The following is a 17,500-nucleotide window of genomic DNA, read 5'->3' as shown; positions in this document are numbered from 1 at the left end:
GCTTGAACAAACTCATCCAGGCACGTTTAGTTTCAGGCGTTGTTTCTCATTTAAGTCTCTCTCCCTCTCCCACCTTCATCGGTCCAGGCCGAAACCCTTTCGCGATTGGACGTCGGCAAACACCGGTGGACAGTTCTGGAGCGTCCCCGAGGATCACACTTTGACCCATAATTGCGGTTGAAGCGACGAGCGGCGCTAGCGACGGCTGCGGGGAGAGAGAGGGGGCGGGGGAGGGGGCGGTCCCTAGCCTCCGTTAGCATGTAGCGCTCGGCGGTAGTAATGAGAGAACTGGTTCCAGCCTGGAGGCCACGCGCACACGCACGCACGCACGCATGCACGCACACACACACACACACACACAGACGCAGTGGGAGCGGACAGCTCTCGATTGGGCGGCTGACATTCTCCTAATGAGGGATAATTAGCCCAAAGGCTGCTCGGACAAAAGGGGGATTAAGTGTGTAAATGGATTAAATCTGCTTTAATCTGCCTCTTGTTCGCCGCCGATGACATCTCACTCAATTCACGCTGTGGAATGTGTGTCGGTGGTTTGTGAGGGAGGTCCCCACCGAACCCCCCCGCTGCTTTTCACATTTAATTAGCCAGGATTAAATTCTCACTGGCTGCTTCAATAAGCACAATGGGAAGACAATAATTATTCCGGCGGCGGCGGCGCCAGCAGCGGCGGCTCTTTTCATCGGCCGCTGAAGTCAGAATGGCACATTCAACCATCAAGAAACTCTTTAGGCTTTTTTTTTTTGATTGGTCCTTTTTTGAAGACACTAGACAAGGCGGCGCCGTTTCAACACGCTAATCCACCCTCTCGACTGTGTGTAAACGTCGTTAATCTCGTTTAATCTGATTTGAGTCCTCGCTGCTCCGCGGCAACAGACAGTTGAACGTCTACGTTTCCTCCAGTCAAACCAGTGAAGTCCCACTGTTTATTAAACCAGTGTGATCTGATTACAATCGTTTGTCTCGCTCACATTAGCCACATTAGCCACATTAGCTCAAAGCAGCAGCGGCACCCCGGCTGGCGCTGATGGGCTGCTGTGGTCCAGCTGATGATTTCCAGCGAGGAGGAAGTTCTCGCCAGGACGCCCGGACGATTAATTAATGAGACGCTGTGCTGGCGGCGACGACAATTAACTCTGAATGTTGGAGGGAGTCTTTAATCTAAGTCTGGTGGCGTTAGCACCACGCTAGCTCCCGCGCAACTCTCACTCTTCTTCCCCTTGGAACTAATGATGCATACGTTGACCATCACGTGTCCACTATTGTCGCACAAATACACACACACACACACACACACACACACGCACGCACACGCACACGCACACGCACACACACACACACACGCACACAGAAGACAAAACAGCTGCAGACGTTGCTAATAAAAAATACATCACTTTTTTTTTCACTTTGCTGCAGTCAGGCAGCCAGTCAGTAAGGCGTCCCATGATTTGATGAATTCATCAGCGTGTCGTGTGACCTCCAGTCTGATCCGCCTCCAGGTCGTTGGGTGAAGTCATGAGAAAAAAACGGCTGAGAACTAAACTGCTGCTGGGTGGCTGAAACTTGTCGAGAGCTTTTAATTAGCAGATTAGCTTATTTCTCTCTCTCTCTCTTCTTTCTTTGCGTGTGTGTCTGTGTGTGTCTGTGTGTGTCTGTGTGTGAGTGAAAGCTGTGAACTGAGCCGCTGAATCTCCGCTGATCTGCAGTCATTCATTCAAACAAGAGGGGGCATCACAACTTGGTGATGTCCCATCATCGTTGTTGACCGTCTGTCCATTGTGTTCTTTGTGTTGTGTTGTGCTGTGGAGTTTGCGTTTGCACAACGGGAGTAGCTTAGCTTAGCAGTTAGCCTCTTTGACGAGAAGCATCGCAGAAACTTTTTTATCTCGACGCTTTGCAGTTAAACTGTTTTGTTTCAAGAACTTCCCTCCAGGGGAAGCATTAGCTGCTAGCTGGCTGCTAACTAGCCGCTAGCTGGCTGCTAACTAGCAGCTAGCTGGCTGCTAACTAACCGCTAACTGGCAGCTAACAGCCTGATTGGTCTGCCCGCCGCCGGTCTCCCGGCGTCTGCAGCTCCTCCAGAAGATGTTGGGTCATGTGACGTTCCACCTGGACGGAGCGCCGTCGCTTTCCGCCACGTTAGCTCCACGCTAACGGCGTGCAGCGCCCGGAGGAGCAACAGATGGCGCCGTGGAGAAGTGCTTCCCGTGACAAGATGTGAAGAGAAGCGAACCGGCGGAGGCAGCGGCGAGTGGGGTGGGGGGGGGGCTTCACAGAGGGGGCGGCGCCTAAGCGACCATGGCCGCCGCCGCCTTGCTATCCTGAGACACCACCACATCTGTCTGTCTGTCGGGGTCATGTGACCCGCGAGCTCGGAGAACTTTACCCAATGGTTGGCTGACGCCTGGGACCCGAGGTGCTCTTGATTCCGTGCCTTTAAAGGTTGTCTCCGCCGCCGCCCCCCGGCGCAATCGAGGCCTCTGATTGGCTGGCTTGGCGGCGGGCCAGGACAGTGAAACGGCCCCTGGCGATCTGATGACCGCCGTCCTCTGAGTCCCCTACACACACACACACACACACACACACACACACACACACACACACACACACACACAGTGTCCTCTATATTAAACTCCCTTCACCTGGTTTCTCCTTTTAAAGGGCCAGTTGGGAGATTTTGCTGATCGGTTGAGCTAATGGAAAGTTTCACCAAAAAAATCTACCCTGCTGCTGCTGCTGCTGCTGCTATGTGAGCAGGCTGCAGATCAATGGATGGCTTGTGGTGCCACTGACGACCCCCCCGCCCCCCAGCCCACCCCCCTGCAGGACCCGGCGGGACCCTCGGGCCTCTCCTCTGAACAGCAGCGCTTGCTGCTGCTTTCTTGACTGTTTTTTTTTTCTTCTTCTTCTTCTTCTTCTTCTCAGATTAAAGTGCTGTTGGTTCTCTGAAGTGGCCCAGTTCTGATCTGTCACCGTGTCTGACGGCTGCATGCGCGCTTTGATCACATGACCCTGAACATTCCAGGGAAAAAAATGAGAGACAGAGAGAGAGAGAGAGAGAGAGAGAGAGAGAGAGAGAGAGAGAGAAAACAAGGGACTCGCTGCTTTTCGCTGCTCCTACATCCCCCACAATGCAACGCTGCTCACTGCGGTTCCAGCAGCGATGAGGTGGCGTTCAGTGTGTGTGTGTGTGTGTGCGTGTGTGTGTGTGTGTGTGTGTGAACCCGCCGGTCTCATTTTAATCTAAACTCGTCCTGAGGACAATGTCTCATTTGCATATTTCCACCTTAAACACAAACGCAGTTATTTGCATATTTCCACCTTAAGGTGAAACATTCCATTCAGCTTAACGACCCTCACCCCCCCCTCCCTTCCTCCCCCGCCTCTTTCTCACCTCCTCCCCACTCCTCCCTCCTCCCATCCACTCTCCATCCCAAACTATAGCATTTCAATCGGAGACAATTGAGACGCACAGTCCGCTGTCACACACACACACACACACACACACACACCTGTGTCTGTGTCCAGGTGTTGCTCGTTTGTCCCAATTAGTGACTCTTTGCACTGAACCTTCTGACAGGCAGAGAGAGAGAGAGAGAGAGAGAGAGAGAGGTGAGTGCACCTGGCTCACCCACCTCCTCTGCATTAATGTGTCTCACTGGGAGGGACAGGTGATGAGGGGGGGCAGATGGCACGTTTGACCCACCTTCACACATCCTGGGGGGCGGGGCCTGTGAGTGATCACCAGCCAACACTTGTTTATTTCTGTGTGTGTGTGTGTGTGTGTGTGTGTGTGTGTGTGTGTGTGTCAGTCACTCGCCCGGCGTGGTGACTGGCAGCTGTCAGGGCGTCCTGTGAAGCCCCGCCCCCTCCTACCCCCAGAGCTGTGATTGACAGCTGCAGGCTGACAGGAAGTCCTTGAGGACAAAGTTTTGAAAACAACAAAAAAAAAACCCAAAAAATCAAAGGTGATGACTGACAGTGACAGGAAGCTGTGGGCGGTGGCTTCCCGTCGCTCAGCCTGTCTGCCGTTCATTCCGCGGTGGACCTGACCCCTGACCTCTGACCTCTGGTGGGCAGGACTTCCTGTGGTACGCTCCTGTCAACTGTTCTGATTTTTTTTTTCCTCCTCCTCCTCCTCTGCTGGATGGATCTCTTCCTTTGTCTCTGATGCGACTTTGTTTCTTCAGTTTGCAGGTTGTTCAAGTTCAAGTTGGTTTTCACTGAATTAATCTCTCTCTGTCTCTCTCTGTCTCTCTCTCTCTCTCTCTGTCTCTCCCTCTCTCTCTGTCTCTCTCTCTGTCTCTGTCTCTGTCTCTCTCTCCGTCTCTCTCTGTCTCTCTCCCTCTGTCTCTCTCTGTCTCTCTCTGTCTCTCTCTTCCCCTCTCTCTCTCTCTCTCTGTCTCTCTCTCCGTCTCTCTCTGTCTCTCTCCCTCTGTCTCTCTCTGTCTCTCTCTCTCTCTCTCTTCCCCTCTCTCTCTGTCTCTCTCTGTCTCTCTCTCTCTCTCTCTTCCCCTCTCTCTCTCTTTCTCTGTCTCTCTCTCCGTCTCTCTCTGTCTCTCTCCCTCTGTCTCTCTCTGTCTCTCTCTCTCTCTCTTCCCCTCTCTCTCTCTCTCTCTTCCCCTCTCTCTCTCTGTCTCTCTCTCCGTCTCTCTCTGTCTCTCTCCCTCTGTCTCTCTCTGTCTCTCTCTCTCTCTCTCTTCCCCTCTCTCTCTCTGTCTCTCTCTCCGTCTCTCTCTGTCTCTCTCCCTCTGTCTCTCTCTGTCTCTCTCTCTCTCTCTCTTCCCCTCTCTCTCTCTCTCTCTTCCCCTCTCTCTCTCTCTGTCTCTGTCTCTCTCCCTCTGTCTCTCTCTGTCTCTCTCCCTCCCTCCCTCTGTCTCTCTCTCTCTCTCTCTTCCCCTCTCTCTCTCTCTCTCTCTCTCCTCCTGCAGACCTGCTGGCTGTACCTAAACACCCCTACGCTGCCATGGAGAACTGGGGCCTCAGCGTCTTCGTGGAGCAGAAGATCCTGCTGGACGCCGACGTGTCGTCGGCCTCCTACCAGATGGAGCTCACCATGGTGGTCGTCCACGAGATCTGCCACCAGGTAGGACCGCCGCCGTCGTAGCCAGCTCGCCCCCTAGTGGTCAGTCAGGGAAGGGACATGTCCACTAGCATCCGCCTCCAAAGATGATTAGAAATAAAGTCAATGGTTTTTTTTAAACAAAAACAAAACACTTAAAATAAAAAAATGAATATTTTAATTTGGATTAAAACTTTTCAAGAAATCAAAAAATAAATCTGTTCTATAATCTTGAACTTCATTGAGTACGACAAAGTAGGAGAGGAAAGATCCATGTGAGATGTTGACCTGCTGCTGGAGGCTCCACAGCGCCCTCATCTGGAGGACCTGCCCTGACTCAACTCCCTCCGGAACAAGAGTCAAACTTTTGGAGAAAAGAAAAAAACAAAAGAAAAGAAAAACAAAAATCAGCGGAAACGTTTGAAGGCAATTTTTCCAGCAGGAGGAGAAAAAAAATCTGGAGGCAAAGACTCAAATATTCAATGGAAGAATTTTTCACCTTGAATAAAACATCTTCCTACGGAGGCCCTGAGAGGGAGAAGAAGAGGAAGCGGAGGAAGAATCTCTCCCTCTGACTTGTGAGCAGAAAAAAAAAACATTTTCCCCGAGTGTTTTTTTTTCTCATCTTTGAAAGTTTTTTTTCTCCCTTTTTTCAAAATCTACAAAACCTTTTAGTTTGAATTTTCCACCCTGAGATTTGAAACGTCCTGGATTTCAACCTGTGGGGAACCATGAGGGGGAGGAGCCTCGTGATGATTGGACCGTCACATCTGGAACCAAGCCAATCAGACTATTCCCCCCCGCTAGCGCTAGCCACTCGCTAACAGCTCCAGGCTTCCTATTGGTTCGCAGCTGCTTCCTGTTCCTGCGCCACTAAACACCCTGACTCCGCCTCCTTCTCTGCTCAGAGGATGCTGATTTGACAGTTGCAGCCAGAACGCCAACCAATCAAACTTCTCCCCCTGCTAGCATTAGCTGGTCGCTAACAGCTCCAGAGCATCCTATTGGTTCCCGTTCCGGGCTGTAGCTCCACCTCTTTATCTACTCAGATCGCTCGGTTGACCTGGTCGGTCGCACTCCGAGCCAATCAGACGGCTGAGGAGGCTCCGGCTCCGCTTCTCGCACCAGCGGCTTTTCATTGGCTGAAATCTCAGCGTCTCCTCGCCGCCTGCGTCTATTTCGATCCCTGGAAGACGTGTCATTTCCTGGATGGCAGCAGGGGGTGCTGTGGGGTCACGTGGGGGCGGCGCTGGCCAGCTTTAAATAGTGCTTTGCGGAGGTGAAAAGGTTTCTGCGGGAGCGACGACGCAGCAGCAGCAGCAGCAGGCGGTGGTTTAAATCTGCTGATTGTCCCTTTATCTGCGCTCAGCGCCGCCGCTGTCGGCGTGCTGCAACCTGCTGCTGCTGCTGCTGCTGTGCTACTGCTGCTGCCTGGCGCACAGCCGGGACTTATTTAGAATTTAAATAGTCGGGGGAAAAAAAGAGAAGAAGAAGAGGAAGAAGAAGGATGGAGCAGCGTGAGAGTCGGAGTGAAAAATAAACAGATGCAAATGATCTGCGTGTAAACAAACTAAATATGACGGAAGTCAAAACGGCTCTGGCTGCAACGCCACTCAGCCCGCCTGCATGTGTGTGTGTGTGTGTGTGTGTGTGTGTGTGTGTGTGGCAGCTCCTCGGGCAGCAGCAGCAGCAGCAGCAGCAGAGAGGAGATGATCCTGTTTCTACAGTACGACACGGGATACGTGACAAGCAGACAAACGCGATGAGGCGGAAGAAAAATTTAAAGGTTTCAGTCGGCGGAGCGAGAGAGAGGGAGACAGAGAGGGCGAGCGAGCCTAAGCGGTGCAGACAGCGGAGAGGGAGAGAGAGAGAGAGAGAAGGACAAAGAGGGAGTGGAGGAGAGAGAAGAAGACGGAGGAGGAGGTGCAGCTGCAGAGTTCAAAGATCTAAAAACTGGAAGTGAAAAGAGGCTGCAGCTCCGCCCCTTTTCCTCCTCGCTCGACATTGGTTGGTCGAGGTCGCATCTCTGAAAAAAGTAATTTGGATTGGTTTTTGCTTTTTGGGACTGTTGTGAGAGAGTTCACTTGTTGTGTTGTGTTGTGTTGTGTTGTGTTATGTTGTTAGACACAATCCAGCGCTTCAGCCAGACCACAAGGGGGCCCTGCAGTTTGGCCTACTTCTTCTTCTTTGTAAAAGAAGAAGAAGAAGAAGAATTTTAGTAGCTCAGCTGTCTTTTCTTCCTGGTTTAGCGCAAAGGTTCCAGATCTGGTTCAGATATGATTCTACTGGCTCCCAGTGTGTGTGTGTGTGTGTGTGTGTGTGTGTGTGTGTGTGTGTGTGTGTGTGTGTGTGTATCAAACTCTGAATCCTGCTGCAAACATTGGGTTAACTTATTCCAACGAAAGAAGAAGAAGAAGAGGGCGGGGTTTGAATAAGTGACCTCAAGCTGGTCATCATCATCACCACCATCACCATCATCACCACCATCATCACCATCACCACCATCACCATCATCACCACCATCATCATCACCACCATCATCACCATCACCACCATCACCATCACCACCATCATCACCATCATCACCATCATCACCACCATCACCACCATCATCATCATCACCATCACCACCATCACCATCATCACCACCATCATCATCACCACCATCATCACCATCACCACCACCACCATCATCATCACCACCACCACCATCTACCATCTACCATCACCATCATCATCATCATCATCATCACCACCATCGTCATCAGCAGCAGCAGCAGCAGCCGCACCCTCCCTAAATACCCCAAAGTGCAACACTGCTGTTTTTCTTTCTTTCTTTCTCTCTTTGTTTATTATTTCTGTCTGGCTGATACTTTCTTTCTGCTGTTCGGCTTCTTTTTGTTCCTCGTCTGTCGGTTTTTAAGCGTCGAGCGGAAACGAAACGACTGGAAGACGATAGCGTGATGTTTTGTCTGCCGCCTCGTTTTTATCCCACAGCCGTTTGTTTATCAGCAGCACGCACACACAAACACACACACACACACACACACACACACACACACACACGCTCACTGTCTGGGGATTTCTGATCATGTGACTCCTCAGCCGTGAGGCTCTGACTAGAAAATAGAAACAGACTTTGATTGGACTTTGTTGCTGCTGCAAAGCCGATGTTGTGAAAAGCTGCCGGCGTGTGCTGAGGTTCTGCAGCTGTCTGTACAGCAGGGGGCGCTCCTCACTGAACCAAAGGCCTCTTCCTGAACAATGCTAAACGGTGGAAATAAATAAATAAATGTCCTTGATGCTGTGACTGATGATCGTAGGAATAAACCAATCATATCCGTGCGTTCATCATGCCATGTGCTTGACAAATAAGCTCAGAAACATCTACTCTGATCTAAGGTGGACTGTTGACCTCCCCCTCTGCAGTGAGTGATGACACAGCGCCTCCTGCTGGTGTTCAAGGTGTTGCTGCGTTTCCGCAGTGCTAGCACGGAGCGCTAGCTGAGCTTCTGTCAAATTGTCTCAAACTTTAGAAACTTTGGCCCTCAGTTTTCTTGTCTGCTCCGCCGTGATTGGCCAGCTTGCCGTACATGGATGCGTTGAGATGTTGGCGTGTTGCTTCGCTGACAGCGCGCTGCGAACACGCCTCCACCACGGATGTGCTTTCTGTGGGTTTCTGTGTGTGTGTGTGTGTGTGTGTGTGTGTGTGTGTGTGTGTGTGTGTGTCTGAGCAGATGGAGGTTTGCGAGTGGCTGAAGGACTCGGTGGGTCGACGGGTTCAGCCCGCTGGAAGGAACACAGCTGACGTTCCAGCAGTGCACAGCAGCTGCAGTACCGCTGACGGCCACCAGGACCACAGGCTGCGCAGCCTCACCCTGCCGGCTCCCCATCGGCGTGTTTGTCCGTGTTCATTCCCAGCAGCTCGATGGGGCTCTAGTGTGTACAAGTTGAATCAACACGGGCATGTGTGTGTGTGTGTGTGTGTGTGTGTGTGTGACGAATCCGGACTATCACTATTTTCATCACCTCAAACATCTCTGCACTCATGGGGAACCACCAATACGGTTGAAGGGCTTTTTACTGCGACACTCTCACACACACACACACACACACACACACACACACACACAAGCGCGCGCGCAGTGTTTGCTCGGAGTGGATTCCCATCAGCTGCCTGTTAATTAAAGCAGACAAAGGAAAACAGTGGGCTGAGGTTCAGGAAAACAGATTTACTCTTCATCTGTTGATCTTCTTCCTCATTAATGCAGCCATATGCAGCGAAAATAGCACTCTGCGTGAGTGTGTGTGTGTGTGTGTGTGTGTGTGTGTGTGTGGCACCCTGTCAGCCAGCCAGAACACACACACACACACACACACACACACACACACACACACACACACACTGGCAGTGTCCCACTGTAGCAGCGATGGGATGGCTGATATACGGCAGCCGAACCTTCTGGTTCCTCGCTCTTGGAGCTGCAGGAGCCTCTGGAGGCCTCCGCCTGTCAAACCTTCATCGCCGTCCAGCCTCGGAATGTTGCTAAACGTTTTCCCTTCTCTTCCTGGAAGTCCTCAGATGGCTTCCACACTCCCTGGAATCTCCGTGAAGTGGTGTTTTGGACTGTGTGAAGAGCTTTCGGTCTGTTGGTGTCCTGCAGCCAGGAGGAGGAGGAGGAGGAAGAGGAGGTGGGGGAAGGGGGGCGGTTGGGGAATTGAAGGAGGTGGAGAGGAGGAGGAGAGCGGCAGGAGCCAGGAAGAGGTCCAGCCTGGTGTTGTCACTCCCAGGTGTTTGAGGGAGTCTCCAGAGAAGGTTTTTGGTCCAGGAAGTGAAGCAAAAACAGCAACACCTGCAGGAGACGAGAACATTGTGAGGACATGATATTCACTTTGTTTCCCAGTTGGTGGAGGAAATATTTGGAAAGGTTCTGAGATGATAGGATGAGAGGAAGAGAAGAAGAGAGGAGGAGCGGAGGAGAGAAGTGTTCCTTTAACTCATCACCATTCCACTCGTCTCTCCAAACACTGCTGCTCTCTTCTCCTTCTTCTCCTTGGGGGAAAATAAAAAAATGCTACTTATGAAAATGAGTTTAAGAGTGAAATGTGAACTCTCTCTCTCTCTCTCTCTCTCTCTCTCGCTCTCTCTCTCTCTCTCTCTCTCTCTCTCTCTCAGTTGGCTTGGGTCCATTAGAACCAGTAGCCATAAATCATCCTAGATTTCTCTCGCTCGCCATTTTCCCATCAGCCCCTCTGTTGTCTGGGCTTCTACTTGTTGTTGTTGTTGTTTTCATCACTTCCTGTTTTGTTCGCTCAGTTTTCTATGTCTTCATTTCCTGCCCGACATTTTCTGCTTTTGGAGTCGAGCCACAACACAAGTTGTTGTTGTTGTTGTTATTGTGCTTCAGGGTTTCTCTCCTGATTCTGAGCAGAAAATGTTGCTCAGATGTTTTATTGAGCTGAAGACTGAACAAGCATAAGCTCCTGTGTGTGTGTGTGTGTGTGCGTGTGTGAGAGAGAGCGAGAGAGACTCCAGGTTCTGGTCCCACTGGCCAACTGGTTCTGATCCAGTTGGTTCAGTTCAACCAGAAAGCTGAAGATGCTTCAGGCTGTGATTGATTGATTGATTGTCGATGAGGCTTTAAATCGTTCCCTCTTTGAAGGGAAGCCAGATGGAAGCAGAGCTCCTGGTCCTGGAACCACTGAAGGAACTGTCTGGTCCCCGGGCCCACCCGGCTGTCTTGGAGCTCGGCAGCAGGTTCTGGTTCTTCTCTGACCTGCTGATCCAGAACCTGTCAACTGCACTGCCACCTCAAATCAAGACGAGAAGTTTCTCATTTTGGAATTCCAAAGAGGTTCTCAGGTGAACGGGGGCAGCAGCTCGGCTGTCACCTGGTTGCAGCACAAACAGCCAATCAGATTCAGTCCCTCGGCCCAGAGAGCGAGGAAGAATACTGATCAGGAGGAGGAGGAGGAAGATCAAAGGCCCACGTCGGCTTTGTTGTGAAGGAGTGAGACGGAGGTGAGAAGGAGTGAGACACTGAGCTTTGTTGCTGCTGATCCAGAATCCAGAAGCAGAACCGCCACAGAATTTAGTGAAGTTGTTTCCTGCGGCTGAGGAACCTTTACCGAATCTCTGCAGACACATTAGCAGGTTCTGAGACTGGTCCAGGACCAGGTTCTGGACCAGTCTCAGAACATGCTCCTGCACCGGACCAGGAACTGAACTGGCCTCTGATTGGTCGCCTCGGAAGGAAAATCTTGAAGGACCACTTTGGATGGAAACACTTATTTCATTTCACTGTGAGCCAATGGGAAGACCCGGGCACCACCACAGCGCCCCCTGCAGGCCTGGCTGACTTCTTGCAAGGACACACCAGATGGACCATCGCTGCTCACCAGTCATTCATTCCGCTAGCAGCCAGCCAGCCAGCAGGGGGCGCTGCAGTAACAGCGGTCCTACTCTGAGTTAGTAAAGCTGTGTTTTCTGAGTGGACACAGGAAGTGGAGCAGACGCTCCAAGACTCCAGCACACTGGAAAAAACCTGAAGCATTTTTTTTTTTATCAAAACTTTAATTAAAACCATGTGAAGTTACGCAAAAGAAAAAAAGAAAATGAAAAAACCTCATCTGTTGGTCAACAATCGTCAACACTGGTTAGACATCAAACTGTGGTCGGCTCCAGCGAGCAGCTGCAGGTGCAACATCTGCCAACATCTGCAGTCTTTTCCTTTGGGGCAACGGCAACCATCAGACGTGCATCTGCTGCCACTGTGTTTGCTTTGTGTATGTTTTTTTTGTTTTTTCCTCCTGCTGCTCAAAGTCAGAAAACACGAGTGTTTGGCCACCAGGTGGTGGTCCCTGGTCTGGGCTGCAGCTGATAAGAGGTCAGAGGTCGGAGGTGAGGAAATCAAATTCAACCAGTCGAGTTTATTTAAAGTCAAAACCGCAGAGTTTCCTCCCTACACGCCATCTGATTGGCTGGAGGGAAAACACACACACACACACAGGGTCAAGTGGGCAGGACGTTATCACAGCTTCCTGTTTGTCTCTGTCCCCAGGTGCATTGTGGGTTGAGGTTTTTTTTTTAGTTTGTTGTTGTGTTATTCAATGAGTTTTTCTTGCTTTGATGTGAACGCTGCTCTGCTGCGTCGTGTTGACGCGCTGCCACTTCCTGTGTGTTGCAGTGGTTCGGTGACCTCGTGACCCCGGCCTGGTGGGAGGACGTGTGGCTGAAGGAGGGCTTTGCCCACTACTTCGAGTACGTCGGTGCCGACTTCCTCTTCCCCAAGTGGAACATGGTGAGCGACAGTTTGGGTCTGTTTGTTGTTTTTCCAACTGAAATCATGAAGAAGCAAACAAACCAGACAGCCGTTGTCTCTCGCAGCGACAGCAGCTAGTTTATGAGCTTTTGTCTTCCGAAGAATCTCAAAAACATGGAAACAGGAAGTTGATTCCAATCCTGGCGTTTGCTTCTTCTTCTTCTTCTTCTTCTTCTTCTTCTTCTTCTTCTTCTTCTTCTTCCTCTTCTTCCTCTTCCTCTTCCTCTTCCTCTCCTTCCCCTTCTCCTACCTCCGCAGCAGCAGGGGGCGCTGTGTCGGCATCCCTCCCGCTCTCTCGTCAGATCAGCCAACCGTCATTTTGTAGCCATTTGTTTTTTCGTGTTTTAGGAGGCGGGAGGGGCCTTGCTCTACATCAGACTCACACACTCACACTCACACACTCACACTCACACTCACACACACACACACACACACACACACACACACACACACTCTCCACCTGCTCAAACAGTCCAAATCAGTTTATTTTTCCATTTTCTCCTCCTCTGTCGCTCTCTTTATCAGGTTGCCTGCCGTCTTCAGTGTTTTGATGTTTTTGCACCTCTGCTGCCTTTTCTTCTTTCTCCAATTCTTTTTCTTATTTTTTTTTACTCCGCTCGTTTCTCAAACACTCTCCGAGTGGCACCGGCGCGAGATAATTGAGGGCTGATGGGCGTCGACTGGAGGCTCCCGCTGGTCCCAACGTTCCACAATAATATAAACGATAATGATAAAAAAAGAAAAAATGAAACGTTGACGACAACACAAGAGCAAAGTGACAGAATCCAGTCAATACGTTTCTACTCGGCACCGCCTCGGCAAATCAGGTCTCGCTCCAATTTCTCTTTGTCACTGATTGGAAAAAAATTAAATAGACAAACCTCAGCCGCACAATCCTGCGAACACGCACACACACACACACACACACGCACACACACAGTTTGTGCAGGAGTGTGTTTGTGTGTTCTGTTTTTGCGGCGTTTAAAAAACGGCTGTTTGTGCGGTGCTGCAACGCCGGACACATTAATGGAAACAAAGCGTTTGTGCGGTAATTTGCCGCCCGGCCGACACGCTCGACTCGAACGCCGTCGTCTTTATTCAACGAGCTGCTTCTTTTTTCCTCCCATTCCCCCCCCCACCGGGGGGGGCGAACGGCCGGAGCGCCGCAACGTGACTTGGAAGTGAAAAGAAATATTTTGTCCCGTCCAATCCGTTGCTCGGCCAATCAGAACGCCGCGCGTCATCGGTACCACTGCGCTGTGAAGCAGCCGAGTGCAAACTGGTCTGACTGGGATTTTGCAGCTTCGCTTCGCCAGAGACCAGACTCGGTCTCGGAGATTTAGACGGGGGGGAAATGAAAGATCCAGACGGGGAGCAGGGGGGGGGATGAAATGATGAGAGAGAGGAAAAACACATTGGGTTGGTAATTGTTAAAGGTCGTCGTCACGGCGAAGATGTGAAGACGGGAGCGGCAGCCTGAAAGGTCAGACCTCTGGCGTGAGACTCGGCGCTCGGCTCGTCAGGCCTGCCGAGCTCCAAACGCTTCTTACTGTGAACAAAACAACAACAAAAAAAACAGCTCAACGAGTCGAGTCCCCGCAGCCGCCGCAACGTCCCTGCTTCTCTCATAAACAAACAACTGCGTGCCCTCCCCGCTCTCCAGAACTCCAGATACCACTTTTAATTGGCTTGTTGTTGTTGTTTCCATTGTTGCTGTTGCGCCACGGAAACAGTTTTTTACGTCAGATACTTCGGGATTGTTGTTGAGAGGCTTGAAATTGAGCCGCTCTAAATGTAAAATAAATAAATAAATATAGAAATGAAATGAAATGTAATATTCATGTTGTGGACGGCAGAGGGCGATCAATATCCTCAGAGCGGCCCCTCAGGACGGCCGACAATTCAACACGCTAGCGTCTCGTCAATGCTGTTGTTGTTGTCGACATAGACACGATCGATGCAAACCTGAAAGAAACCATAGAAGAAGACATAATTTCGAAGACGTCATGTATTCCTGCCAAGGTCCGAATATTGATTCTCCGCCACGTTCATGCTAAGCTAGCCAAATCCAAGGAAACCTTCAGCTCGTTTTCTTGGCTTGCAATCAAGCGGCCAATCACAGCGCAGCTTCACCTTGGCACATGGTAGCTAACAAAGTGTCTCCCTGTAAGTTCCTCAGCCCACTGGCCCCTTTCCATAGCCCCAATTCCACTGCCCAAAAAACGTGGGTTTTTTTTGAAAATAATCGGCATTTGGTGGCGGTGGAATCTGCTCACCGAGCCGCGCGACAAAACGGGTCAAGCGACCCGGCAAACGACCCGGGTCAAAGTCGGCTCCGATCGGCTCCGCACTAATCGGCATGCAGTGGAATCTGTAAACCCGGGACAACACCACCTTTTTTTACCTGCTGCACGGGGTGACGTTGAGCGTAACGTGCGCTAAATCATAATATCGCGCCAGTCGTGGCGTATGTCAAGCACCGATGCAAAAGTTTTCGATCACGTTCCATCAGCGCTGGATGATTGTTCATTGTCCTCGCACACAAAATGGACCAGACGCCGAAACAATCGCTGGGTTTGGTGCTTGGACACGGAACTCAATGCCGATTGCTTCCGCGACGTCCCGCGTCCAAAAACATGGTGACATCCCGCTAATTTTAGTGGAACAGAGGCTCATGTCTTCAGACAGGACGTGAGAATGTAGCTCCACGACCTAGCCTGGTCCCGCTGTCTGCCGGACCTCCACACATGGCTCCATCTGCTCTTCCCACAGGCAGATGTGACTTCAACGTGTCAGCTGATTGGCCCTAAACGCCTCGTTTAGTCTCGTCCTCGTTTCGCTGCTTTGTTTTCATCCAAGTGGGACAATTAGCCAATCAGCTAATTGTGTAATTTGTGGCGCAGTCCCTCCCCCCCGATCCTCCTGCCTAGTGTCTGTGTGTGTGTGTGTGTGTGTGTGTGTGTGTGTGTGTGTGTGTGTGCGCGCACCCAAGAGTAAACCTGAGCCGCAGAAGTCGTCAGTCTTCTTGAACAAAAACAAAAACACTGAAATTGAGATTTTTTGGGGGGGGGCCACACGAGAGCTTCATTCAGGTGGCGCTGCAACACCTGATCCTTCTCGCCCCCTAGTGGCCGGCTGCAGTGTTGCACTTCAGTCCCTCGTGAAGCAGAAAGTTTCTTCTCAGAAAAAAACAGCCACTTGTCGCTCCAGGTGGCTGTGATCAGGGTGGGAAACACATTCAGGATTTTCTTTTTTTTTTTAAATCAAAGTGAATTTTAACTTCAAAATAATAATTTGCAGATATGAATTTAATAGTGTATATATATATGGTTATGCATAAATATTGGATGAATGAAAACCTCTGAGGCACCGTCTTAGAGGTTATAAAGATGTGAGGAATCAGTGAAAGAGTGCTGCTAACGGCCCGCTGTTCAGAGTGACGACTTTCACACCGAGGGAGACGCCAGAACCCCCTGAGCCAATAAAATCTCCAGATGTTCAACGTGCACGGCGCACGAGGAGCTTGTCCAAATGTTTTATTGTTTAATTTCTTGTCATTTTTTTTTTTTTGCTGATGAAACGACGTCGGTGGGATGCTTGCAACATCCGGCGACAGGGTGTGGGAAGCGAACCCCTCCGCCCCCCCCACTGCGGTTTCTCGCCGCAGATAATGGAGAGCAACATTAGCATTTAGCTTCAGGGATGCAAGCGGAAAAATAAACAGTCTTGTGTGTTTAGCCCAGAGGTCAAAACCTCATTTAAATTCCAGCCTCATTCCTCCCGACGAGACAGGAATTTTTTAGTCCAAATCGACGCCGGCCGAGCCCAAAGTGCCAAGAAGTAGACGGATCCATGCAGAAAGTCTCGCTAACGTTCATTAAAAATTTACGGGCTTTGGAAAAAGTCAAAAAACAGGCTTTGGTTTTTGCTCGATGTTGCTTCATTAAAGACAAATTGACTGGACAAACTAGCGCTAATCCAGGAATTACACAGCACCGCATCGCAGCGACAATGAGTCAGATACCGGCAGATGCCATTAATCAGGACCAAAGAGACGAACAGCCAATCAGCCGCAGTTGAAAAACGGCGGCGAACCGGAGATTCATTAGAGGAGCGTCTCCAGAGTCAACACTGGAATCCAGGAAATGGACCCGGCCGGGATTTAGCCCGATCCCCGGGGCTGATTGGGATAGAGCTCGCCGAAGCCACACAATGTTTGCACATGTCGATTAAAAAGAGACTGAAAGACTCGGGGGAGGGATCGGGAGGAGGAATTCTGGGTAAACATGAAACAACAAACCTGCAGCGGCACACAGTGACAGTGCCCTTGTCTCAGCTAACGTGTGCTAACGTGTGCTAACGGTTGGCAGGAGAACCAGCGCTTCCTGACCGACGTCCTGCACGAGGTTATGCTACTGGACGGTCTGAGCTCCTCCCACCCCATCTCCCAGGAAGTGGAGCAGGCGTCGGACATCGACCGGGTCTTTGACTGGATCGCCTACAAGAAGGTGCGTCAGCCGTCGCCCTCGCACGTTTTTTTTGCTCTGCGAATCGAGCTCGTTAACCGACAAGCTAACGAGCTCGATTTGTGTTCCGTTTATTTATTTGTTTTCTATTCATTTTCCAAGACGACACTTTGCCGACGTTTCCAACTGTAAATCTGTTGTCTTCATCTGTGTCCCTAGGGGGCAGCGCTAATCCGAATGTTGGCCAACGTGATGGGACAGCCGCTCTTCCAGAAAGGACTCAACGTGAGTTAGACGCTGGTCTGGGTGACGAAAACCGAAAACATCATTTTAGGAATTTAGAATTTCTTTGACATTTGTTTTTTTTTTACCTAAATTTGAGCCTCTGACGGTCAAATTAATAACAGTAATTTTCTCACAATCCCATCATTTGCTTGGCTGAGTAGGAGAAAGCTGTTACAACATTACATTAAGAGCCTAAAACAAATACAGAGTGAACTGGAAAAAGCAGCAGCGAGACCTTTTTTTTTTTTTGTCCGCTATGCGGTCAACATTGAGTTCAGGAGCGGAAAAAAAAGAACGCTGTTAAATCTTGATCAAACATTTAATGAGGAACTCTGCGAAAATAAACTTTT

General features: G+C 50.5%; 1 protein-coding gene across 1 annotated transcript in view; it reads left to right on the top strand.

The window, feature by feature from the left end:
* Nucleotides 1-17,500, top strand: part of LOC142900160 (thyrotropin-releasing hormone-degrading ectoenzyme-like) — a 59,306-nt gene that overhangs the window by 24,280 nt on the left and 17,526 nt on the right. The window contains exons 5-8 of the mRNA XM_076044282.1: nucleotides 4,947-5,101; nucleotides 12,265-12,378; nucleotides 16,770-16,907; nucleotides 17,085-17,150. Of these exons, the coding sequence (XP_075900397.1) occupies nucleotides 4,947-5,101; nucleotides 12,265-12,378; nucleotides 16,770-16,907; nucleotides 17,085-17,150 (473 nt within the window). The remainder of the gene's footprint in view (nucleotides 1-4,946; nucleotides 5,102-12,264; nucleotides 12,379-16,769; nucleotides 16,908-17,084; nucleotides 17,151-17,500) is intronic.

The sequence above is a fragment of the Nelusetta ayraudi genome, unplaced genomic scaffold (assembly GCF_046127955.1).
Source record: "Nelusetta ayraudi isolate G7.1 ecotype Tasmania unplaced genomic scaffold, CSIRO-AGI_Nayr_v1 ptg000079l, whole genome shotgun sequence".
Lineage (NCBI taxonomy): Eukaryota > Metazoa > Chordata > Actinopteri > Tetraodontiformes > Monacanthidae > Nelusetta > Nelusetta ayraudi.
Note: the sequence above shows the minus strand (reverse complement) of the source record. Positions and strands in the feature narration are given on the sequence as shown.